General features: G+C 43.3%; 2 protein-coding genes across 2 annotated transcripts in view; one reads left to right on the top strand and one right to left on the bottom strand.

Moving 5' to 3' along the window:
- Nucleotides 1-2,076: 2,076 nt before the first annotated feature.
- On the bottom strand, nucleotides 2,077-13,387 carry ppp1r11 (protein phosphatase 1, regulatory (inhibitor) subunit 11). The gene is made up of 3 exons (XM_060904675.1): nucleotides 13,043-13,387; nucleotides 3,319-3,427; nucleotides 2,077-3,225 (listed from the first exon to the last, which is right to left on the bottom strand). Exons 1-3 carry the CDS (start codon nucleotides 13,118-13,120, stop codon nucleotides 3,044-3,046), a joined length of 369 nt encoding a protein of 122 aa, XP_060760658.1. The 5' UTR covers nucleotides 13,121-13,387; the 3' UTR covers nucleotides 2,077-3,043.
- Nucleotides 13,388-13,470: 83 nt separating this feature from the next.
- vars2 (valyl-tRNA synthetase 2, mitochondrial) overlaps nucleotides 13,471-27,029 on the top strand; it is a 64,670-nt gene continuing 51,111 nt past the window's right edge. The window contains 4 exon segments of the mRNA XM_060904674.1: nucleotides 13,471-13,648; nucleotides 21,321-21,503; nucleotides 23,223-23,304; nucleotides 25,357-25,457. Of these exon segments, the coding sequence (XP_060760657.1) occupies nucleotides 21,324-21,503; nucleotides 23,223-23,304; nucleotides 25,357-25,457 (363 nt within the window). The 5' untranslated portion in view covers nucleotides 13,471-13,648; nucleotides 21,321-21,323.

The following is a 27,029-nucleotide window of genomic DNA, read 5'->3' as shown; positions in this document are numbered from 1 at the left end:
GAGTATTCCCACCTCATGTCCTGCGTTCCCAGATCCACCATGACCTTGCCCAAGCTGATACAGGTGCATTCACAGGTGGTGGCAGTTGAAATTCGAGCTCTGAATCTCCGTACAGGAAAGAACTTCATCACACTGTACAGTTTTATTCAACAGTAATCGTGTGTTTGAGTGAGGATGAAGATGCTGAGTAACCCTGAGAGGGAAAATAAAGTCTGTGGTAAACAAATGAAGCCAAAATGTTGCCCTCTAGTTGTTGACTGCAGTAAACATTTAACCCTGCCTACTTATTTCAAAGCAACGGCCTGAACACTGGAGGTGTGCGGCTTCTAGTGTCCACCAGAGGGCACTGTACTGAGGTGCAAGGCCCTATTGTTTTCCTAAGGATTCTTCTTCAAGACTTGGCCATTTTCAAGGTGGGTCCCATGGGCAAAAATTCATGAAATTTGGTAGACACATCAGTCCTGGCCACTGCTACTCAGGGATAGAGCCTTGGCCCTACCACCAGAACTTGCGCCGCAGCGAATAACATCCCGTGGTGGTGCTGGTTCGTTGTGGACGGTTTCAAGGGAGGTGGCTGTGAAATTTGGCTTCTCTCGGACCTCCGGTGGCCGAGTTATGAGCGTTTAAAGTCAAGCTGGAGCCGTGGATCGAATCAAAACTAAAGGTGAGCGCTGTAGCTCCGGAGGACTCCATAGTGCCCCTACATGTCATTTGAGACTTTTGTCTGGTATATAGTTTCACCTATCCGTGTCAAATTTGGTAGGTGAGTAGGGTGCCCCAAGATGAACAAAATTGTAATGTACATTGTATTAACCATACTCAACAGAGAGTGAGTTATTTTTGGTTTTGTGCGTTTTGACGTGTTACATTTTGACGTTCTTCGCCATGGCAGTTTGTTGGATTCATGCCAGATTTGGTATACCAGAGGTACTTGGGCCCTTCATCACCACTTGTGGCTTCATTTTTTATATAATCAAATGACGACAAAAAGAAAAAATTCCTTGTTTGTTGTAGTCGCAGGGCTGTAAAAAGTTCATCCAATCATTTCACTGGGTCTGAATAAATTGATTGGCTGGTCTACCTGCCTGTTTACCACGAGCTGGCCTAGTGGTTAGCATGTCTGGCTCTCAACCGAGAGATCGCGAGTTCTACTTGCGGTCAGGTCATACCAAAGACCACCATAAAAATGGTACCCACTGCCATTTGGTAAGACGTACTGCAATACAGATGCGAGTAGGGAGTCAAACTCTTGCGGTTACCCCTCACCGTAACACTAGCTATATAATAGGCGAGAGGTAGAGGGCTATAGAAACGGATATTGGCACCGCCCAATGCGCCTCAAAAGACTAGTTAGTACTGGGACAGGAGACTGCCTGGGAAGACCAGGACCTGGCACGGAAGGGACTTTGACTTGACCTACCTGTGAGGGAAGCCCTGGCCTAACGGTTGGAGAAAAAGCATTGGGACCAAATTCCCAGGACCAGCAGGAATGGCTAGGCACCTAACCTCCAACTGCTCCGGGTATGTTGTACATCGCTCTGGCTGAGAGCGTCTGCTAAACGCCATTAATGTAATGCTCGTGCACACATGACACGTGACCGGAGTCTTCCAGAAAGCTAGACATCCATGTTGCAAAAGCTCACAAGCTCGTCGACAGCTGAGTCCTAGCAACAGCCATGTTCGACTCGCTCTGCTCCTCCTTCGATACTCAGGAGTCAGGCAGTGCGCGTTCATGTGTTTTGGAAGAGTGGCTTTGGAGACGGGGCGGGATTTTTCATTTGGATTCTTTCAAAATCTTGATTACTCTTTCTGGTTTTGTTCATAATTACCTTCCCTGCCTTTAAACTGTGTATTTTTTTAGTCATGTGCATTATATCTCAAACAAGCCGTTTAAAGAGTTCGGATGAAACATAGCATTTTTTTTTTCCCCTTCAAATACTTCATTAAGGAAGACGCTTTAATGTACAACTTAAATAATTGATTCTACGTGTATTATTTATGCATTATAACCATTTCAGCTGGCCAAGTCATCTCTTTCATCGTTGCTCTCTCTCAGAAATTCACACGCCTCATATGTACCAAACGCTTTTTCATTTATTTATTACTGAACATGCTGACATCACTGGGATTTTACAGTATTTCTCACATGGTACTGATTTGAACATTAGATCCTTTGCTCCTTTTAATCTTTCAAATAGAGATGCAGCTGATACTGAAGTCGGTTTAGGCAATACTAAATGTAATTCCAGCGCAACTGTGAAGCTTCCTGCCGTTAGTACGTACATGCACAATGCCTTCGTTAGCTATACTCGTCTGATTGTCAGAAAAGAATCAGTAGTGTCACTAGGAAACGTGATGACATGAAGAAAATGACTCGCCGTGTTCATGTAAATGAGTGAAAACGTTAACGTACTATGTGAAGTGTCGCATGTACTCACTGAGGATGGGGGGGAGAAAAAAAAAAAAAAAGGCAGCGCATTACCTCTTTATAAGCTCTAATAATTGCGTCTACTCCAGCTGTAATACAATCATCATCATCATCAGCAGCAGTCTCCTGGTGAGCAGAGTCTCACCTCAAGTCTTTGGAATGGACCCTGCTTTCTAAATCATCAGCTAAAACAAAAATCTAATGTGTTTTTCTGTTTATTTTATAGATTTACTATAACCACTGGCTTGATCTTCACTTGCGTTAAAATGAGAATGTATAACAAGATATAACTGATCTGAAAGATGCAAATAAATAGAAAAATTGAATTAAAAAAAAAAAATTAAAACCCATATCCTATGTACAACAAATCCCAAAAAGATTCTCCACAGCATTCAGCTGTTTTCTCACTAATCACAATGACAGCAGGAAAAAAAAAATTAAAAAAATAAAATCAACCTGCATGAACTAAAAGCTCTCACTCTGCATCGAATCGCAATTTGAAACAACGCAGTGACTTTATTTTGCTGTGAGTAGCCGGATGTAAAATTATGAACGTGTCCGTGCCGCATTTTCTTTTTTTTGCCACCAGCCCACCCAGTGCTCTTTCACTCCTGATTAGTGAGGGTTTGTTCCACCGGAGCTCGGGGGCGTAGTGGTGCCACCGCTGTCCCCTCTCTGTCCGTGTCCTCTCCCGTGGCCGAGAATGCAGTGCGCGCTACCGCACCCTTCCTCATCCTCTCCTTCGCTCTCTGTAGAGGACTCGCCAAACTGTCGGGGCTTCTCGTAAACGCAACAACCTGTAGACGTGAGGGAGCGAAACACAGTCTGATCAAGCTTTTAATGGAGGAGCGAGTTGTACTCAATGCGCTGGAAAGCTGGCGTGTACTCACACTTCGAGGACCTGCGACCCATGTGTTCGTTGTCCACCGTGTCACTGGACCACTCCACCTTTTTGTCAGTCTTCCTCTTTCGAAGTTTGATCGTCAAGCTTCTTCCTTCCTGTAGGACCGAGAAATAAGGTTTGACATGCAGCCGTTTACACCGCAGCGCTGTCGCGTGATTCATTTCTTAGAACAGCAGCATTTGTTCTAACGTAATGTAGTTTTCTAATCAGCAGCACGACGCACGATACGAATCGAGAGCTTCAGTTCCATGTTCACTAGGGCTGTAACAATATGCGTATCGAAATCGCGATACGCAGAGCCACGATCCGTGTCGCGATACAAGGCGGCAGAATCGCGGTACACCCTTTCAAGCTTCTCCTCAGCCCAAAAACAGAGGCGCTTCCAAACTTCAATTTATGAATTGAACTTATTTAAATTACATTTTAAACTGACTTAAATTACTTTTATTTTTTATATCTATTAGTAAGTCGTTTTTTCGTCGACCTGCGACAATCTTCTGCGAGTCACGCAACGTCCACACTCGCCACTGGCAGAGCATTCGTTTCTTTTAAGCGGTCGCCATTCTGGTTGCGACGCAGGGAGCGAATCTGTAAACAAGCAGCTCATTGGCTGGCTAGGTGTGCCACAAGCCAATCACAATCACTTGACCGGAAAGGCATGCAGTGTTGCCAGATTGGGCAGGTTTAGGTGCTTTTTGGCTGGTTTTGAACATATTTTGGGGTGGAAAACGTTAGCAATATCTGGCAACACTGAAGGCATGTCTGCTTGGGCGGAAGCCTTCTGCGGCAGTTACATTTTGACACGCGAGCAATGTTTCACCATAAAAATTCCGTAATTTCCATCTGTTTTCCGCAATCACAGAAAATCATTGGCCCTATGAGAGTGAGAGCGCCACCCCCCCCAAAAAAAATCTTAACGGATTTACACGATTTGGAAAAATGACTTTTTCAGAACCGAAAAACACAGAGCTTCCGGCTCAACAGTATTATTTTGAGAAATAAAACAATCTTTGGATATACATTTGTTCATTTTTGCATACATATTACTCATTCTCTGCAGTGGTCTGAATTATTTGTTATTAAATAGTTAATGTAAGTAAGTAAATGTTAATAAGTCAAATTTACTACTTTAAAAAAACAACATTTAAAAAATCATCGTGGGTGTATCGAATCGTGGGTCAAAAATCGCGATACGAATCGAATCGTGAGTTGGTGTATCGTTACAGCCCTAATGTTCACACATCAGAACGGGAGAAATTGTGATCTCAAAGTGTGACTTTCTTTCACTGTGGCATGGGTGTTGGTTTGAGGATTTCAGAAACTGCTGATCTCCTGGGGTTTTCACACAGAGGGAGGGAAAAAAAAAAAAAAAGTTCTGTGGGCGGAAACGCCTTGTTGATAAGAGAGCTCAGAGGAAAATGGCCAGATTGGTTTGAGCTGCCAGGAAGGATATAGTAAAGGCCAATTTATGCTGACAATGCAGTCCTTGCAGATGGCGTCTGCGTAGCCCCCCACCTTCGCAGACGCTCTGCGCGCACCTCCCAAAAATTGTGACCACCGCAGAAGCCTCGCAGACAGCGTCGCAGACAAGAGGGCTCTGATTGGTCCACTCTACATCCGCTGTACACGCACTTCCGCTTCCCTACTTTCCCGGTTTGTTTTGTTTTCACGACCGGCATTTTTAAAAACACGAGCAAAGATGGAGCAGCACAAAGAGCGGTTGATCGAGGAAGTGAGGAAGTACGTACATCTATACGACTCCAGTTCTAGTCATTTTAAGTAACCGGATGATAAACACTCCACTAACCACACCCACCAACTACTCCTAGCGATTTCGCGCCCCCTTGCGTTGTGGCGGTGAATAACATCGCGCACGCCTATTACTCCCCGCTCAATGATAAATTACAACTGTCTGTGAAAAGCTATCTGCGAAAGCCTTGTTGCAAGAGCATGCAGAGGCCCTAACTCATAGCAACTCTTTACAACCGTGGTGAGCAGAAAAGCATTTCAGTATGCAACAGCAGAATAACACATTGGGTTCCAGTCCTGCAGCCAAGAACAGGAATCAAACGGGGTGTTCACATGACAACTTTTACTCCGGTGTAGCACCGGGGCTGCCCCGGTAGAGCGTTCACACGGTACAAAGTTATAGCGGTGTCGCCCCTGAAAGCTGCTTAAACCGGTGCAAATCTAACCCTGCTCGGGAGGTGGTTTAAGAAATTTACTCCGGAGTAAATGCTAGTTTGCGGGGCAGCACCGATATACAATGGGATGTCTGAACGCTACAGGGGTAGACTCGCTACGCGTGAGGAGAGTTGATTACATACGGGCATTGCATAATTTGCATCCTGGTATTTTGCGCTTCCAAAATGGCGAATATCAACAACAACAGAACTGCGTGTCTTCCAGTGTTGCCAGATTGGGCGGTTTTGAACATATTTTGGGCTGGAAAACGTCAGCAGTATCTGGCAACACTGGTGTCTTCATCCACGTTGTTTTCCCGGCGCTTGGTGATGCCATGACAACCGGGAAAAGGAAGTACATTTTCACGCATGCGCATATTTCATTTCCGCATTATTACTATCGTATAGCACGGTCGCAAAAACTGCCGTGTGAACGCAAGTGGGGCTGCACCAGTGCTAACACGCTTCTCTCTAGTAAGCAGGGTTGTGACGTGTGAACGCTCCACAAAATTTACACCAGTGTAAGATATATCGCAACAAAATACATCATCAATGCAAATATGTGCCGTATGAACACCCCTTTAGAATCAAGAACAAGTTCCTATTAAAGTGGCCGGCGAGCGTAATGCATTACAGGTCAGCGATATTAGGGGTCGACTGATAACCGGAGCCGACATTCAGCATTTTTCGGATTACCGGAATTGGCACTTGAACTTGTTTCATTGCTGATAAAAGCGTTTTTGGTTATAATTTAAAAAACATCCTTCTGTAGTCTGGCTCAGCGTCCCGCCCACAGCGCTACTGGACTGGCAGAAACGTCGGACCACTTTTCAAGTAAATCCAAACAAATAGCTTGTCAGTGTTTGTGAGAAGTGAGGAAACGAAACAGCACATGTTTTCACTTCCACAGTGAGAGGAAATGTACGAATCATGGTAAAAAAACGTCAAGGTTGAACAATACAGCTGGGTGGAAAGGGGGGGGGATAAATAAATAAATAAAAGCCCAAGGTCATAATTCTCCTCACTCACTCTCGCAAACACACCTCAAGATAAGGACGACCGACTGCCAGAGTTTGTGTTCAAAGTGTTTAATATTAAACAGTAGGTTGTGAGTAAGAATTGAATTATTGTACAAACGACAAACGTCACATTCACGGTAAACGTACAGTTTTTCCTTGTAGTTTACTTTTTTTTTGGCGGGATGAGGATGGTCACGTGCAGGACCCCTCCCCACGGCTCCTATTACGCAGATTCTACCGTAACTGGATCCATTAACCACTTGCCCACAAAATAAGAATTTTTTCTTGTCCTTTTTTCAGTGAGGTAATATTTTCAAGATATGGTATTTGGTCTTCTAAAACAGCACGTCATTTAAAAATGCACTGAGTATATCAATAAAAGGTTTTTAAAGAATAAAGTTCTATTTCTTTGACATATCTGACAGACATAACTCCCATTTTAAAAATCCCTTTCATTATCCCTGTTGCTATCGTCAGTGAATTTCTGTCAGATGACCTGACGATAGACTCGGCCGTTATGGATCTTTGGTAGTTATCGTGTGGAAGCAGGCTTTATCATTTTTGGGTGTCAACAGATAGAGTTGAAATAGATTAACAGCGAAAAAACTATTTCGTTCACGAGAGAAGCCCACAGTTATTTTTAAAAAATGCTATCGTCAGTCTGTCAGTCAAATGCACCTGACGATAGCAAAATTCAAGCCCTCAGCACGCACATGTTGACGGACGCAAAGAGGAAATTCTACTGCGCGTGATTTTTGTGACGGCAGACATTTACTTCCGGGCAAGACTTGGAGTTCTGACAGCTAGATTTCATCAAATAAATCAAGGTAAGATTTTCAGTCAGCTATCCTGACCATAGAAACATTGAGAATATATTTGTGCGTTCATATTTAAAGTTTTCTGGAGGAAAACTATCGTAAGTTGAGAGAAATCAGAGCCGCTTGCGACCCTTTCAGCCGACAGGCCGTTTCAATGTGTTATTTCCCCGCGAAAGTGACACAGTCGTGTCTATCGTCGCTGTTCTGACAATTGCGCTACATTCACACTGCAAGGCTTAATGCTCAATTCCGATTTTTTTGTGAAATCCGATTTTTTTGTGAGGTCGTTCACATTAACAAACATATGCGACTTGTATGTGATCCTCAGTATGAACGAAAAGCGACCTAAAAGTGTTCCGCATGCGCATTGCAGGATACGACGACGTCACACGCAGTGAGCATGGCCAGTGTTTACGGAAGTAACCTAAAGTTTCCTGTGTATGACAGTAGCCAGCATGGAGTACCTGGCGATGATGCAGTTGTTGTTGTGACGGAGCCAGAACATGCACAATAGCCTGATGTTAAGGAGGAGGTTGAGAAGGAAGAGGGCAAGGGTTTTGGCTCAGGCGTTCTGCGGGGTAGTGACTGCAACCTCCGTTCAAAGGAACATCAAAGCCATGTTGTAACTTTTTTTGAGAGACCCGCCGCCTACTTCAGCGCAGAATAGTGACGTTTGTGGCTTGTTGATGACGTGTAAGTCGGATGAATGCGACCTGGAGGTTCAGACTGAAGTCGCATATGAAAAGAGCGGATAGGAATCGGAATCAGGACCACATATCCAAACGGCCTGGGTCGGATTTGAAAAAAATCGGATCTGTGTTGTTCATACTGTCAATAAAAGATCAGATACAGGTCACATATGGGCGAAAAAATCGGATTTGAGTCACTTCAGCCTGCAGTGTGAACGTAGTGTTATTGTTGATATTTCAATTTTGAAAATAAATTTTATTTATTTCAATATTTTATTTTATTATTTGGTGCTAGTGATGAGGTATTTAATATTATTACTAAATTTGTCAGATTAATAATGTTTGTTGCTATGAGTGTCTGTCAGAATATGATGGTAGACGTTAGTTTGTCTGTCAGGTTTTGATGATAGAAACCGATGTGTTTCTATTGTCATTTAGCATGTCTGTCATGTCAGGCTTTTATTAATTAGTTACCAGGACTACTGTCCTAAAATTTACTGTGAATGTCCAAGACCCCAAATGCTACTAGAAAAACTTAATAGAATGATCAAAATAATCAATTCAGCAATTTAAGGAGATGGGACTTAACTGGCCTCTGTTATGGTAGAATCTGCCACTACAGAGCATTTGGACCGGAATAAACAGTTAAAGGAGTCCTAATCAAGTCTTCATATTTACCGTATTTTCTGGACTATAGAGCGCACCTGTATATAAGCCGCATCCACTCTATTTAAAAAATAAAAATAAAAAAAAGATACAGGCCACACCGGGCTATAAGCCGCAGATATCTATGTTGAAAAATTAGATATTTACTGCATGTACAGAACGATTTTGTACTGTAAATGTACATGTATGTACCTGAACAGATTCTTTCCGAACAGTGCCTTTTAACACGGCAGCAACTTTGCTGATTAAAACGGAACAGAACCAAGAGAAAATAACCGGTATTTATTTACCTTCATTTCTCCTGTGTTTGAAACCACAAGTCACTTTAATCATCTTCGCTGGATTTGAAAATAATTACCAGTTAGTAATTTGTCGTGCGTGTTCTATCTGCTAAAGATCTGCTAATTCTTCTTTGCATTGATTTTTCGTCTATCTTATTTTTGATTCTACTTCCGGTTAGAGCGCCCCTAGCGGTGGAAGAAAAATCCACAGAATAGCCGCACCTTTGTATAAGCCGCATGGTTCAAAACCTAGGAAAAAAGTAGCGGCTTATAGTCCAGAAAATACGGTAGGTGGTTGACAAAATACAGACGTCACGGACTACAGAAATATAATAAAAAAGGGATATAAAACTCCTCACAATTGTGAACAATCCTGTCCAGATCACGTCTACATCCATAGAAACCCCTCTGAACGTATACGGTGTTCATTGACTATCAGCATCAGTACTTTACAGCGAACTGCTAGCTATACATGGGTAAAATGGCTCTTGGGCAATAATACCTACTTACTTGTGCAATTTGCAGGAATTGGTGACGTATCAATTTTCCCCATAGCAACAAGCCCGTGGTGGGCAAGCTAACTTGACTTTCCTTGACAACCGTAAGAGTTTGACTGGCGATGCAAAGCAATCCATTTCTAGAATAGCTGGTTTTACCTTTTCTACTGTCTTTTTTGACCCGAATTTTCGTACGTACTTGGAAAAAGTTTGTGGTTTTAACTTCTTTCGCAAGTTAAACCGAATCATTGGCTGTAAAAGAGAGTTTTTTGGACTCAAGTTGGTCGCCGCTGAAAGAAATTCACGTGCAAAATGGCAGATTTCTCAGGTATGTTTATAACTTATTATTTCTCCTTTTCTACCTTTTATCATTCGCTTAACGTGTGAAGATTCTTGAAAATAAATTCAGATATATAAAATACAGATATATCCGCCATTTCGCACGTGAATTTCTGTCGGCGGCGACCAACTTGAGTCCAAAAAACTCTCTTTTACGGCCAATGATTCGCTTTAACTTACGACAGAAGTTAAAACCACAAACTTTTTCCAGGTACATATGAAAATTCAGGTCCAAAAAAAAAAAAAAGGAGAAAAGTAAAAACAGCTATTATAGAAATGGATTGCTTCGCATCGTCAGTCAAACTCATGGTTGTCGAGGAATGTCAAGTTAGCTTGCCCACCATGGGCTTGTTGCTATGGGGAAAATTGACACGTGACCAATTCCCGCAAATGGCCTATACTACCTGGGTAACACTACCTGTGCAATTCCACCTTTGTAATACATTTATGTTAACTGTACATCTGCAAACCTGTTAAAAAAAATTCTCTAAATTTGTAGTTTATTTCTTATATATTATTTACCAGCTTAAGGTTGGTCTGTATCATGAAATACCGTGACCGAGGTCTTGAAAATACTGACCGAGGCATCTGCAGGGCTCGACATTAACGCTTGTCCGGGACAAGTGATACTGTATGTCGGACAAGTTCATCGTCTCAGGTGGGGTTTACATTAGACCGTATCAGCGGATCATCAGATTAACGTTTTTAAAGCGATTCGCATGCACACAGCAACACCAATACACGGATACGCTCGGCTCCGCAGGCATCCTGCGCTCCAAATCACTCCGCCCTGAACAGCGAGTGCCCTCTGGAGGGTGCGCACTCCGGCCCTGCGCAGCTCACAGAGCGCGCGAGTGAAGCGCACGAGCAGTGATTCGGGACTGAGCCGCTGTGTGTGTGATCCCAGCGCACATCACTTACCACTTGCAAGTGGAAGGATGGCAAGCCTAAAGACAATCATAACTACACAATGGGCAGCATTTGCATCAGTATTTTCATACTTTTATACTCTTTAATGAAAGGTGATACAAGGCGGAAGTCCGCGCCGTTTTTCAGCAGTCGCATCACATGACCAACGCCAGCGAATCAGGAAGGTGGATGTCACAGTGATGTTGTCCAATGACGACGTCAGCTAGAGCTCAGCACAGCGTATCCGTGTATTCTCAATGTTTACACAGCACCGGACCAGACACGATCTGGATTGAATACGTGGACGCTGGCGGATTCCCGTTTCCCGGCGGTTTAATGTAAACGGACAGTGCATCCGCGAAGAAAACGAGACAGATACGGTCTAATGTAAACTTGGCCTCAGTTACTTGTCCGATTGGACAAGTGCCAAAATACGCCGATATTCGGGTTACATATCAAAATTTATCAGTTTATTCACATGATTTCCGAAGCATCTCTCTCGACATATTGTTTTGATGAATCTCCGGATGTTTCTATTCGGAAAGAGCGATGTGCGCATGCGCAATATTCCACTTGCGAAACCGGCCAATACCACTTTATGTATTTGAGCTGAAAAGTAAACGGCCGTTTATGATTGGTTTTAATCGTGTCATACACGTGGATTTGTTGACATTTCTGTTGGTGGGATCATTATTCAACTGTATATTTACGATGAGTGTGTGGTAATTTCCAAATCTTTGAATTGTTGCTGATGGTGTTCATTATATAGCCGAGCGTGTGCTGGCGGGGAACGTGCGTGTGGATTGACAGGAAGTGAGGTAGGAGTGGGGAAAGTTATCTAGGAAATACCAAGCTGTCAAATGGCTGCTAATTAGGTTACCGGCTGTATTAATTAACTAATTAGTAATGGGGGTTTAGGGATTTGAAACATAGGGCTCTATAATTTAGATATAATTATGGATTATTTGAAATTATCTTTTTTTTGACCATTAAATACCATACAGGAGACACACTGAATAATTAAACAATTAATCAGTGGAGGATATATATTCAAAGTTAATCATTTAAAAATGAAAATATATACAGTATAATTTTAATTTTCAATTTCTCATAAATAAATGATTGATGGAGTCCAATTGATGGAGCAGAACTCAAGGGTTGATAGATGAAGATGAATAGAAACTTTATTTGCATCCATTCATCTGTGAGTCAATAGAGGTGTGGAGGTTTTCATCTCATCTCATTATCTGTAGCCGCTTTATCCTGTTCTACAGGGTCGCAGGCAAGCTGGAGCCTATCCCAGCTGACTACGGGTGAAAGGCGGGGTACACCCTGGACAAGTCGCCAGGTCATCACAGGGCTGACACATAGACACAGACAACCATTCACACTCACATTCACACCTACGCTCAATTTAGAGTCACCAGTTAACCTAACCTGCATGTCTTTGGACTGTGGGGGAAACCGGAGCACCCGGAGGAAACCCACGCGGACACGGGGAGAACATGCAAACTCCACACAGAAAGGCCCTCGCCGGCCACGGGGCTCGAACCCGGAACCTTCTTGCTATGAGGCAACAGCGCTAACCACTACACCACTGTGCCGCCAGTTGCCAAGTTTTCCAATATATTATTATTTGTTGATATTATATTATGTTGCCCTGTGTTGTTCTCATGTATGTATTTAAAAACAGTATCAAAATACTCGGGTCTTGAAATAAACGCACATTAGTCATGAACAATGGTAACTACTCTCTTTTGCGTTATTTTTGACAGAATGAACAGATTTTGGCGAGTTGATTTCCTGTTTGGCGAGTTACTCTGGAAGGTAACTAGTCCGGCTGGCTGGTGAAAAAACATGAATTTCTAGGCCTGCGATTACCGATACTAATATTTGTCATAGATAGTTGGTTCATGGATCATTTTAAAGGTCTTTTCTAGTGCTTTCTGGTGTAGTAGAAATATTCTTAATCTAATAACTTTGATTTTTATTGTCACGTGACTAAATATCGGTTATCGGTTTCCTTGATCAATAGTAGCCGTATCGATATCGGCCCAGAAAAAAAAAAAATCAGCCGACCCCTAGAGGATCCATAATGGACACCATTTTAATAAAAATCACTGAGTATTTCTACAACCCATTTATTTGTAACACAGATTATTCAGAGTTAGCAGTCAGTATTAATACAATTCGCTGCTTGCTAAGTTCATTAGCCAGGCTAACCGACCTCGAGGAACATTTATACCTCCATCTTTAACAAACTTCCCCTTAAATCATGAATAAAGATGTGGAAGATGATGCTCGGTCACCTGCTGGGGCGGCGGCGGTGTTCCAGTCTGCACCGTCTCCGTGATGGTTTCACTGGACGGCCCCGCTACCTCCGCCATAGCAGCGTTAGCACAAGCAGCTAAGCTAACTCGCTTCACGTCCTATTTCCTGTTCGTCTAACGCGCCCAGTTTCCTCACAACCCAGCTAGCTCAGCCACAACTCCGCGCTAATCCTGCCGCAAAATGAATAACTAATGATAATAAAAATAAAAACGAATCCCTTCTGAGATTTTTCAATGCGTCATTGCAGCTAATCAGAATGTTGAGGATGAATCTGCACTCTTTCTAAGCGCAGCAGGTTCGGGGGGGGAAACAATTAGCCGACGGACTACTTCCTGCCTTCCTCGCCCTGTGTGTTCACTTGTATTCTGCTCGACGGGAAACAAAATACCTAACTACTGTATAACTAACGCTTAATTAATAGAAAGAACATCAGATTTGACATAAAAGTGATTTAGTGTAAGGTTATTGTTTTAGGATATTTTTTTCAAATGCAAATGTTATATTTAAATGTTTATGAGCCAGGTGATGACGCGAATCCAACATGTCTGCGCCCTTAGAGTAACATCACCACTCAGCGACTAAAGGTATCTTATAGTGATATTTTCCACTGGCCTTTTTAGATAATGCAAGTTTTGGTGTAAATAAAGTATACCAGCTTTAAAATCTTCACATTTTCAAAGCAAATTAAGCTTAAATCATACGAGTTTTTATCAAAACGTGTGTAAGTGGCATGACTGCCTGCCCTTACTCTTAACACTTCTTTATCTCAGAGGGCTAGTGGATGTGTCAAAGAAATTCATTCATTCATTCATTCATTCTCAGTGCCAGATCACTAATACATTTTGGTCTGATTTAAGTGTTATTACTTGCTCATTGCTTGCTCTGTGAAAGTTAATCTCTCAGAATGATGTCAATAAGCACCTAGGAAATGTTAAATAGTTCATAGTTGAATCTTAACCTGGGGTCAACTGTGGGTGGTAAAAGAGAGCAACTGGACTTGCTTGAAGGTTCTTGAAGATGTTTCACCTCTCATCCGAAAGGCTTCTTCGGCACGGTGGTGTAGTGGTTAGCGCTGTCGCCTCACAGCAAGAAGGTCCAGGTTCGAGCCCCGTGGCCGGCGAGGGCCTTTCTGTGCGGAGTTTGCATGTTCTCCCTGTGTCCGCGTGGGTTTCCTCCGGGTGCTCCGGTTTCCCCCACAGTCCAAAGACATGCAGGTTAGGTTAACTGCTCATTATCATTATCTCTAGCCACTTTATCCTGTCCTACAGGGTCGCAGGCAAGCTGGAGCCTATCCCAGCTGACTACGGGCGAAAGGCAGGGTACACCCTGGACAAGTTGCCAGGTCATCACAGGGCTGACACATAGACAACCATTCACACTCACATTCACACCTACGGTCAATTTAGAGTCACCAGTTAACCTAACCTGCATGTCTTTGGACTGTGGGGGAAACCGGAGCACCCGGAGGAAACCCACGTGGACACGGGGAGAACATGCAAACTCCGCACAGAAAGGCCCTCGCCGGCCACAGGGCTCGAACCCGGACCTTCTTGCTGTGAGGCGACAGCGCTAACCACTACACCACTGTGCCGCCTGGTTAGGTTAACTGGTGACTCTAAATTGAGCGTAGGTGTGAATGTGAGTGTGAATGGTTGTCTGTGTCTATGTGTCAGCCCTGTGATGACCTGGCGACTTGTCCAGGGTGTACCCCGCCTTTCGCGCGTAGTCAGCTGAGATAGGCTCCAGCTCGCCTGCGACCCTGTAGAACAGGATAAAGCGGCTAGAGATAATGAGATGAAATGAATGAGGTATTTATCCTCTCATGGATGAAAAGCAATCCTAAGGTGTCATTGAGTCATCCTGTTGGTGTGGGTCACTGGGGGCTGGGTGTGAACGGATAACTGGGTTGTTGGTTCTCTCTGTCCTCCTGTGAGTCACTGAAAACAGCTGGGTTTTGGTGTGCATTCAGTTGTCTGGGAATTGTGCCAAAGACTGCATTGTAGGTGGCTGGTTAATGGTGTCTTAGACCAGTGTTTCTCAACCTTTTTTCAGTCACGGCACCCTTCAGAAGTATGCAAATTCTCAAGGCACCCCCATATAAAATATACGCAGTCATGCTGACCCCGGCAGTGACGTTGTGACATGGGAAAGGGGGTCGTGAGACAAATTTTGATCATGCATGAGGTGGCGATGATCTGCATTAGTGTAACTATCTTTTTTTGGAATTTTAATTCATTTTATTTATTTCAGTGTTAGAATATATAATTTTTTGACAGCACCCCTAACGAAGCCAGACGGCACCCCGGTTGAGAAAGGCCGTCTTAGACCACCACCTCTGTTCAGTGATGGCTGTTCCAGGTTGACAAAAATGGCTTCTTTAACTCCTCGCTCATAACAACTATCCTCTCTGGCTAAAATGCGTACGTTGCAATCCTGAAATGAGTGTCCTTTGTTAAAATGAAGATAGACAGCAGAGTCCTGGCCTGAGGAACTGGGGTCAACTGTGCAGGAAAATGGGGGCTGCAATAGTGAGGTGAGGAAGAGTGCGCAGGCAGGGTGGAGCAGTTGGAGAAGGATTTCGGGAGTCATTTGTGATAGGAAAGTCCCAGCAAAAGTGAAAGGTAAGATGTATAAGACAGTAGTGAGAGCAGCTGTGATGTACGGATTGGAGACCGTAGCCTTAACGAAGAGACAGGAGGCAAAGTTGGAGGTGGCGGAGTTGAGGATGTTAAGGTTTGCGATGGGAGGTTGGAGAGGATAAGGAACGAGCGCATCAGAGGAACAGCACATGTGGAGAGCTTGGGAATGAAGCTAAGAGAGATGAGACTGAGATGGTATGGGCACATCCTGAGAAGAGATGCAGAGCATGTTGGAAGGAGAATGTTGAGGATGGAGCTGCCAGGCAAATGAAAGCGAGGAAGGCCAAAGAGGAGATACAGTCCCCTCCAAAAGTATTGGAACGGCAAGGTCAATTCCTTTGTTTTTTTTTGTACACTGGAGACATTTGGGTTTCAGATCAAAAGATGAATATGAGACAAAAGTTCAGAATTCCAGCTTTTATTTCATGGTATTTACATCTAGATGTGTTAAACAACTCAGGACAGAGCACCTTTTCTTTGAACCCACCCACTTTTCAAGTGAGCAAAAGTATTGGAACAGACATTATTAAATTAACTTAAAGTGAATAACATTTAATATTTGGTGGCATAACCCTTACTTGCAATAACTGCATTGAGCCTGCGACCCATTGACTTCACCAGGCTGTTGCATTCTTCATTTGAAATGCTGTTCCAGGCCTTTACTGCAGCCTCTTTTAGCTGTTGTTTGTTTCTGGGGGTTTCTCCCTTCAGTCTCCTCTTCAGGAGGTAAAATGCATGCTCTATTGGGTTAAGGTCCGGTGATTGACTTGGCCAGTCCAAGACCTTCCACTTTTTCCCCCTGATGAAGTCCTTTGTTGTGTTGGCAGTGTGTTTTGGGTCATTGTCTTGTTGCATGATGAAGCTTCTCCCAATTAGTTTGGATGCATTTTTCTGTAAATTGCCAGACAAAATGGTTTTGTAGACTTCAGAATTCATTCTGCTGCTACCATCATGAGTTACATCATCAATAAAGACTAGTGAGCCCGTTCCAGAAGCAGCCATGCAAGCCCAAGCCATGACATTACCTCCACCATGCTTCACAGATGAGCTTGTATGTTTTGGATCATAAGCAGATCCTTTCTTTCTCCATACTTTGACCTTTCCATCACTTTGGTAGAGGTTAATCTTGGTCTCATCAGTCCATAAAACTTTGTCCCAAAACTTTTGTGGCTGATCTCTGTACTTCTTTGCAAAATCCAATCTAGCCTTCTGATTCTTTTTGCTGATGAGTGGTTTGCATCTTGTGGTATGGCCTCTATATTTCTTCTCTCGAAGTCTTCTTCGAACAGTGGATTGTGATACCTTCACCCCTGCCCTGTGGAGTTTGGCAGTGATGTCACTGACTGTTGTCTTTGGGTGTTTCTTCACAGCTCTCACAATGTTTCTGTCATCAACTGCTGTTGTTACCCTTGGCCGACCTGTTCGATGTTTGTTGCTCAGTACACCAGTAGTTTCTTTCTTTTTCAGTACATTCCAAATTGTTGTACTAGCTATGCCCAATGTTTGTGCAATAGCTCTGATCGATTTTCCCTCTTCTCTCAGCTTCAAAATGGTTTGCTTTTCTCCCATTGACAGCTCTCTGGTCTTCATGTTTGCTTAGCAGCAAATACAGTTTTCACAGGTGAAACCCAAAGCCAAAAACAAGAACTATTTAAAGTTTCAGCAATCAATCTAAAAGGCAACACCTGAGCAACTAGAAACACCCATCAGTCACATGTTCCAATACTTTTGCTCACTTGAAAAGTGGGTGGGTTCAAAGAAAAGGTGCTCTGTCCTGAGTTGTTTAACACATCTAGATGTAAATACCATGAAATAAAAGCTGGAATTCTGAACTTTTGTCTCATATTCATCTTTTGATCTGAAACCCAAATGTCTTCAGTGTACAAAAAAAACCAAAGGAATTGACCTTGCCGTTCCAATACTTTTGGAGGGGACTGTACATGGATGTGGTGAGAGAGGACATGAAAGTGGCAGGTGTGGTAGAGACAGGGAGCAATGGAGACGAAAGCGCCGCTGTGGCGACCCCTAATCGGGAGCAGCCAAACGAAGAAGAAGATATGATATGAAATGTTTTTATACAGCGCTGTGCAAAAGTCTTGCAAAGAAATGCTGCCGACCAAAGATGCCTTAAAGGTGCTGAGAAGAGATATAATTTATTCGTCTTTTGTTTCACGGATCTGTTTGCAAATGTCAACCACAAATTACATCCTGCAACTCAAAACACACTACAGAGTCATGATGTTTTCCAGGGCCTAACAGTTAGAGAAACAGCTTTGGGACCAAAAGGTTGCTGGTTTGATTCCCAGGACTGGCTTAAGTGCCCTACAGCAAGGCAACTAACCCCAACCGCTCTGGCAAGAGTGGTGGCGTACCTTGTGTCTGATTCGCCAAAGAAAACTGATGATGTGATTATCAGTTCAGGCATTGAACCTGACCGACTGACCTGAACTGAAAGGTGCTGAGTGCGAAGTTGAATGCTGTGCAAAATGTTCTGTTGATGTTTCGCTGCTGCACACACCTTTATCCTGTGTGTAAAGGTTTTGCCGAGATAAAAAGCGTCCCGCGTTTTATGATTCCAGAGATCGCTGAAGCAAGTGAGCAACAATATCACGTGACCACCGTGGGGCGTCTGAGCTCCTTTTAACGACATGACGAACTTGGCTCTCGCATCAGCTAAAAGCCAGCAGCAAAGAAAAGAAAAGGAAATCAAATCAAATCAAGTTTATTTGTATAGCGCTTTTAACAATAAACATTGTCGCAAAGCAGCTTTACAGAATTTGAACGACTTAAAACATGAGCTAATTTTATCCCTAATCTATCCCCAATGAGTAAGCCTGTGGCGATGGTGGCAAGGAAAAACTCCCTCAGACGACATGAGGAAGAAACCTCGAGAGGAACCAGACTCAAAAGGGAACCCATCCTCATTTGGGCAACAACAGACAGCCTGACTATAATATTAACAGTTTTAACAGGTATAACCCTCAACTGTCCTCATGGGGCCGTCCTTCACAGGAGTGGGGCGATAAAACTCCGACCAGACACAGGGCACCAGGATGGACCAAGCAGGTCCGAGGGGCAGAAGAGGCCAGCATCTCAATCCCAGGATCAACATGTAACTCAGAGGGACAGATTGGGGGGAGAGAAAGAAAACACAGGTTGTTAGGTATGCCCTAAAAATGACAAGTATTAAATCTGTGTGGTAGGCTCGCAGAGACGAGAGTCTTTACATCAGGCATAACACACAACAATGGCATGTTAATATGGTAAAAAATATCATGACCTGCTCTGGCTGGATGCTTGATTGGGTGATGGGAGCACACTCCTCAGCAATGATGAGATGCAGATGGGACCCTTAGGGCTGGCCAAGACAATTCAGTTACATTTCACCGGGTCTGGGACATGCGACAGAATGTCTGACGGCCGATTCCCTGCAGGCTACGATAGCCAGTCGAGGTCTCCACCCTCTCCACCAAAAGATTTCCTGTTGACTCCATGTAACTCAGAGGGACAGATTTGGGGGGGGGGGAGAGGGAAAGAAAACACAGGTGGTTAGGTATGCCCAATGTCACCTGAATAAGTAGGAACAGTATACATATTGCACCGAGTACAAGCAGGGACTCCGGGAACTAACTATGACAGCATAACTAAAAGGAGAGAGCCAGAAGGTAACACAGGCATGAGGGAGCCCCGGGACATAAAGCAGCAGCCACTACACCGTCAACAAACTCGAGTGAGCAAGCGAGTGGGGACTGACAGCATCCATACATCCCAGTTTACCAAAACACTCTATGTCTGAGGACCCTCCAGATCTACACCTTTACCTCATAAACACCATTAACAAAAGGCTTGACTAAACAGATATGTTTTCAGCCTAGACTTAAATGCTGAGACTGTGTCTGATTCCCGAACATTACTTGGAAGGCTGTTCCATAACAGTGGGGCTTTGTAAGAAAAGGCTCTGCCCCCCTGATGTAGCCTTCACTATACGAGGTACCAGCAGATAGCCTGCACCTTTTGATCTAAGTAGGCATGGCGGGTCATAGAGGACCAGAAGTTCACTCAGGTACTGTGGTGCGAGAGCATTTAGTGCTTTAAAGGTCAATAGTAGTATTTTATAATCAATATGAAATTTGATTGGGCGCCAATGCAGTGTGGATAAGACAGGCATGATGTGGTCATATTTTCTAGTTCTAGTAAGGACTCTTGCTGCGGCATTTTGAACTAACTATGCAGGAAAGCCTACATAGTGAGTGCAATTGCAAGATAGAGCAAGGTTAGATGATGTCATTTTTCTAGACACATAACTAAATCATTCTAGCTATCTTAAATCACTTAGCTATCTTAGCCTTAGAATGCATGGGCTCGAGTCCACGGTAGCGAGTATGGAGTTATACACCTAATGTTTTGATCTTGCAGAGAAAGAAATGACAACACAAAAGGAGTAACAGAGAAAAGATATAATTTATTCGTCCTTTGTGTCACGGCTCTGTTCGCGAATGTCAACCACAAATTACATCCTGTGACTCAAAACATTCCGAGGTCGATACAGAGTCACGATGTTTTCTGCACGCCGCCATCTTGTTGTGACGCAGTTCCATAGTTAGTTAAAGCTCCTCGCGTTCGACTGTTTCCTGTTTCCGTAGGGCCGTACTGTTTACCTGAAGAGGTAGGAAAACGGTCCCAAAATGGAGAAAAGAGACCCTCAGGACGGGCGGCACAGTGATGTAGTGGTTAGCGCTGTTGCCTCACAGCAAGAAGGTCCGGGTTCGAGCCCCGTGGCCGGCGAGGGCCTTTCTGTGTGGAGTTTGCATGTTCTCCCCGTGTCCGCGTGGGTTTCCTCCGGGTGCTCCGGTTTCCCCCACAGTCCAAAGACATGCAGGTTAGGTTAACTGGTGACTCTAAATTGGCCGTAGGTGTGAATGTGAGTGTGAATGGTTGTCTGTGTCTATGTGTCAGCCCTGTGATGACCTGGCGACTTGTCCAGGGTGTACCCCGCCTTTCACCCATAGTCAGCTGGGATAGGCTCCAGCTTGCCTGCGACCCTGTAGAACAGGATAAAGCGGCTAGAGATAATGAGATGAGATGAATGAACTTCTTTCTTATTACTGATAGAGTCTTAAATCATATAAAAACTGCTTTATTCTGCTCAGAGTAGCTGCGATTCTTGAGCGTGTACTGGGAACACTGGGCATAAATCAGGAATACACCCTAAATGGGGCATCATGCGCGCAAACGTTTATACACGAGGAGTTTTTTATCTTAGCAAATCCAACTAGCATGTGCTTTTTGTTTTGAGGAAATGCATGTGGATGTGTAGAGAACATGCGCAGAGATGGCACACTGACGTTAATCCGAGCTCAGGATCGAACCGAGGACCCTGGAGACGTTAGGTAGCAATGCTACTCTACTCACTGTACCAACGTTCCATGTCTCGAGATACGAGAAACCGTTCCCTGACTGTGAATCGAACCTCGGCTGCACCGGTGATCTTCGAACACGGATAAATATAATCGGTCTTTGAATTGTTATAGCTGTCTCCTTGAGGTGACTCAGAAAAAAAGCTCCAATGATCCTGCTGAAATCCTGATTGCATTTCTTTCCTTCTCTGTACCTTTAGGTCATGTGGAGACACACCTGGGGCAGATGTTCCAGACCAGGGTATGGAGTGTGGAGTACATGGAGACGAAAACTCTGCTCTCGACTTTCCTCCTCATCTTCATCACAGCCCTTACAGTCTCTTAGGTCTCAGTCTGAAAAGGCCAAGCGGAAAAGAAAGAGAGAGACGGCCATACAAAGCAGCGTGGGTGACTTAGAATGTTAGCTATTCAGTTCATGACATTTTATTTGCGGCTGTTTGCACAAGAACACGCAGTGCTCAGCGTAAATGAGTGCACCCCCTTTGAAAAGTAACATTTTAAACATCTCAATGAACACAAACAATTTCCAAAATGTTGAAAAGACAAAGTTTAATATAACATCTGTTTAACTTATAACGGGAAAGTAAGGTTAATAATATAAACTTAGATTACACATTTTTCAGTTTTACTCAAATTAGGATGGTGCAAAAATGAGTACACCCCACAACAAAAACTACTCCATCTAGTACTTTGTATGGCCTCCATGATTTTTAATGACGGCACCAAGTCTTCTAGGCATGGAATGAACAAGCTGGCGACATTTTGCAACATCAATCTTTTTCCATTCTTCAACAACGACCTCTTTTAGTGACTGGATGCTGGATGGAGAGCGATGCTCAACTTGTCTCTTCAGAATTCCCCATAGGTGTTTGATTGGGTTCAGATCAGGAGACGTACTTGGCCACTGAATCACTTTCACCCTGTTCTTCTTCAGAAATCCAACAGTGGCCTTAGATGTGTGTTTAGTCATGTTGGAAAAGTGCACGACGACCAAGGGCACGGAGTGATGGTAGCATCTTCTCTTTCAGTATAGAGCAATACATCTGTGAATTCATGATGCCATCAATGAAATGCAGCTCCCCGACACCAGCAGCACTCATGCAGCCCCACATAAGGACACTGCCACCACCATGTTTCACTGTAGGCACCAGGCAGTTTTCTTTGTATTCCTCACCTTTGCGACGCCATACAGTTTTGAAGCCATCAGTTCCAAAAACATTTATCTTGGTCTCATCACTCCAGAGTATAGAGTCCCAGTAGTCTTCATTTTTGTCAGCATGGGCCCTGGCAAACTCTAGGCGGGCTTTTTTGTGCCTGGGCTTTAGGAGAGGCTTCTTTCGTGGACGGCATCCATGCATGCCATTCCCCTGCAGTGTACGCCGTATTGTGTCACGGGAAATAGTCGCCCCAGTTTGGCTTTCTACTTCTTTAGATAACTGCAGTGAACTTGCATGCCGATTTTCTTCAACCCTTCTCATCAGAAGACGCTCCTGTCGAGGTGTTAACTTCCGTGGACGACCTGGACGTCTCTGTGAGATGGTTGCAGTTCCATCTTTCTTAAATTTTTGTACCACTTTTGCTACAGTATTCTGAGTGATAAGTAAAGCTTTGCTGATCTTCTTGTAGCCTTCACCTTTGTGGTGTAAAGAAATTATTTCCTGTGGGGAATTCTGAAGAGATGAGTTGAGCATCGCTCTCCATCCAGCATCCAGTCACTAAAAGAGGTCGTTGCTGAAGAATGGAAAAAGATTGATGTTGCAAAATGTCGCCAACTTGTTCATTCCATGCCTAGAAGACTTGGTGCTGTCATTAAAAATCATGGAGGCCATACAAAGTACTAGATGTAGTAGTTTTTGTTGTGGGGTGTACTCATTTTTGCACCACCCTAATTTGAGTAAATTGAAAAATGTGTAATCTAAGTTATATTATTAACCTTACTTTCACGTTATAAGTTAAACAGATGTTATATTAAACTTTGTCTTTTCAACATTTTGGAAATTGTTTGTGTTCATTGAGATATTGTTTAAAATGTTACTTTTCAAAGGGGGTGCACTCATTTACGCTCAGCACTGTATTTATATACTGTTATCTGACATTCATAGGATGTTGACAGTGTTGGCATGAAATGGTCAGAAAAAGAAAAGATAACATACACTGCTGCATTCTTGCCTGGAGAGAAGAAAGGTACGGGCTGTTATTATTATTATTATTATTATTATTATTACTGTATGTAGGACAAGTTGAATATGTGTTTATATCCCTCATCAAAAAATTCCCGCGCAGGGAATGTTTAAAAATGTTAAAAACTAAAAAATAAAGGATGTGGTGCGAGTCAGTCATGGTATATCTTGGATATACCATGAACTGACGTCACAATTTCAGGCTATACGGCCGACTCGAATCTTTTATTGTAAAAAAAAAAAAGACTCGAGTCAGCCGTATAGCTTGAAATTGTGATATCAGTTCATGGTATATCCAGGATATACCATGACTGACTCGCACCATATCCTTTATTTTTATTTTTTACAATAAAGACAGACAAAACTAGAAGTCATTAATACAATCGAAACAAAAACATTAACATTTCAACCAGGGAGATTGTCAACCGAACACATTAAAATAACCACACAGATCAATAGTTTTAAAGGAACAGTCCACCGTACTTCCATAATGAAATATGCTCTTATCTGAATTGAGACGAGCTGCTCCGTACCTCTCCGAGCTTTGCGCGACCTCCCAGTCAGTCAGACGCAGTCAGACGCGCTGTCACTCCTGTTAGCAATGTAGCTAGGCTCAGCATGGCCAATGGTATTTTTTTGGTATTTTTAGTACGCCTGTCATTATAGTGCGGACTTTCCATAGCATAGAAAATCGCTACGTTTCAATTTGTGTAACTGAACTTGTTTCATGTCACTGGTCATATAAACCTATGTAAACAGGAAAAACGTGGAAGAGTTTGGTCGCATCTAACTACAGCCCCAAAAAATACCATTGGCCATGCTGAGCCTAGCTACATTGCTAACAGGAGTGACAGCGCGTCTGACTGCGTCTGACTGACTGGGAGGTCGCGCAAAGCTCGGAGAGGTACGGAGCAGCTCGTCTCAATTCAGATAAGAGCATATTTCATTATGGAAGTACGGTGGACTGTTCCTTTAACAGCTTTTCTGATTTTGTGAGTTAGTAATTGTTTTTACATACAGTACTGCTTGGTCTCTTTTTCAGATCCCAACAATAACAGTTGAGTAACCAACTCAAGTCACAGCTGTGGCTCCGTGAGCATTTCTGTGTGTAGATCTACGTATCATGATCATGCCTGGCGAGGCAGGCGATCGAACGGCAAATAAATAAATAAAGTTTTTAGCTCATGCGGCTGCAGGCCAGGTTGGATGACCTTATGCGATCACATGTCCTCCATCGTTGTCGTCTGTCCAAAATTTACAAAAATTGCTACAATCCTCCTACATGATTGATCGGATTTCGATCAAACTCATACTGAACGTTCTTCAGGTTGGTATGTATAAAAGTTGTCAAGACGGTGGCGCCACCTGTCATATTTATGATTTTATGGGTGTCTGAAATCTTTGGGTGACTCGTCACATTAAACGCTACTCTTCGTAAACTGCTAGGACATTTTCACTGAAACTCACCCAGAAGACTCTAAAGACATATTGCAACAAGAGTTGTTCACCAGGTGGCGCCACCTGCTGTGGATGTGGCTACACAGGGGTCATATGGTATGCAATTTCACGAAAATCGCTACTCCGACAACAGGACTGATTGAATTTCAAACTCGCACACAGCAACAGTGGGCGGCATGAGCAACAGCCTCATTGAGGTTATTTAAAAAATAAAGAAATAAAAAAACAGCAGCATAGCATGGTACGTTGCACATGCGCAGGTTGAAGGTCGCTCTGACGTAAACAACAAACATGGCTGCCTTCAGTGAGTTTATGCCAAGATTCAATCTCATGGATGAAAGTTAAACGTTAACACTTTTAGTTTGGAATTTTTTGATGAGGGATATAAATCTAATATACCATGCACTGAGAGGCACTGGTTGAAATTATGACTAATAACGACTCTTTGGTGACTGGCGTCGTACTATTTTCTTCAGGGCTGCTCCAGTCACCGCAGAGAACCCTTCATTTCAACTGCATGGTATATTTGATGAATATCGAAAATAATAATGCAGACTTTTGCCGACCATTTCGTCGTCTTTTTCTCATTCTCCCTCAGATACCACTCTGCCCCTCCCGCAGTCCTATAGCCCAGAATATGTGGAGTCGTGCTGGTATCAGTGGTGGGAACAGCAGGGGTTCTTCAGCCCTGAGAAGCATGTAAGCACTCACTCACTCTGACTGACTAATATCAGCTTCATCAGCCAGAAATCCAAGACTTTACTGCAGATCTGGAAATGAGAATCAGGGTTCATGTTCGGTTTGGTCTGTATCTGTGTTCAGAAAAGAAGGATGCAGGGATGTATTTACATCTTATATATATGGTGGTGCTTGAAAGTTTGTGAACCCTTTTAGAATTTTCTATATTTCTGCATAAATATGACCGAAAACGTCATCAGATTTTCACACAAGTCCTAAAAGTAGATAAAGAGAACCCAGTTAAACAAACGAGACAAAAATATTATACTTGGTCATTTATTTATTGAAGAAAATGATCCAATATTACATATCTGTGAGTGGCAAAAGTATGTGAACCTCTAGGATTAGCAGTTAATTTGACGGTGAAATTAGAGTCAGGTGTTTTCAATCAATGGGATGACAATCAGGTGTGAGTGGGCACCCTGTTTTATTTAAAGAACAGGGATCTATCAAAGTCTGATCTTCACAACACATGTTTGTGGAAGTGTATCATAGCACGAACAAAGGAGATTTCTGAGGACCGCAGAAAAAGCGTTGTTGATGCTCATCAGGCTGGAAAAGGTTACAAAACCATCTCTAAAGAGTTTGGACTCCACCCATCCACAGTCAGACAGATTGTGTACAAATGGAGGAAATTCAAGACCATTGTTACCCTCCCCAGGAGTGGTCCACCAACAAAGATCACTCCAAGAGCAAAGCATGTAATAGTCGGCGAGGTCACGAAGGACCCCAGGGTAACTTCTAAGCAACTGAAGGCCTCTCTCACATTGGCTAATGTTAATGTTCATGAGTCCACCATCAGGAGAACACTGAACAACAATGGTGTGCATGGCAGGGTTGCAAGGAGAAAGCCACTGCTCTCCAAAAAGAACATTGCTGTTCATCTGCAGTTTGCTAAAGATCATGTGGACCCACCAGAAGGCTATTGGAAAAATGTTTTGTGGATGGATGAGACCAAAATAGAACTTTTTGGTTGAAATGAGAAGTGTTATGTTTGGAGAAAGGAAAACCCTGCATTCCAGCATAAGAACCTTATCCCATCTGTGAAACATGGTGGTGGTAGTATCATGGTTTGGGCCTGTTTTGCTGCATCTGGGCCAGGACGGCTTGCTGGAACAATGAATTCGGAATTATACCAGCAAATTCTAGAGGAAAATGTCAGGACATCTGTCCATGAGCTGAATCTCAAGAGAAGGTGGGTTATGCAGCAAGACAACGACCCTAAGCACACAAGTCATTCTACCAAAGAATGGTTAAAGAAGAATAAAGTTAATGTTTTGGAATGGCCAAGTCAAAGTCCTGACCTTAATCCAGTGGAAATGTTGTGGAAGGACCTGAAGCGAGCAGTTCATGTGAGGAAACCCACCAACATCCCAGAGTTGAAGCTGTTCTGTACAGAGGAACGGGCTAAAATTCCTCCAAGCCGGTGTGCAGGACTGATCAACAGTTACCGGAAACGTTTAGTTGCAGTTATTGCTGCACAAAGGGGGTCACACCAGATACTGAAAACAAAGGTTCACATACTTTTGCCTC

Source organism: Neoarius graeffei, chromosome 22 (genome assembly GCF_027579695.1).
Source record: "Neoarius graeffei isolate fNeoGra1 chromosome 22, fNeoGra1.pri, whole genome shotgun sequence".
In the NCBI taxonomy this organism is placed as follows: Eukaryota; Metazoa; Chordata; class Actinopteri; order Siluriformes; family Ariidae; genus Neoarius; species Neoarius graeffei.
Note: the sequence above shows the minus strand (reverse complement) of the source record. Positions and strands in the feature narration are given on the sequence as shown.

Bases quoted from the DNA above. Each gene is read 5' to 3' on its own strand.
- ppp1r11 (XM_060904675.1), bottom strand. From the start codon at position 13,120: ATGGCGGAGGTAGCGGGGCCGTCCAGTGAAACCATCACGGAGACGGTG. The intron at 3,428-13,042 runs GTGACCGAGCAT...TCGGTCCTACAG, and splicing joins CACCGCCGCCGCCCCAGCAG to GAAGGAAGAAGCTTGACGAT. The intron at 3,226-3,318 runs GTGAGTACACGC...TCACGTCTACAG, and splicing joins GGGTCGCAGGTCCTCGAAGT to GTTGTTGCGTTTACGAGAAG.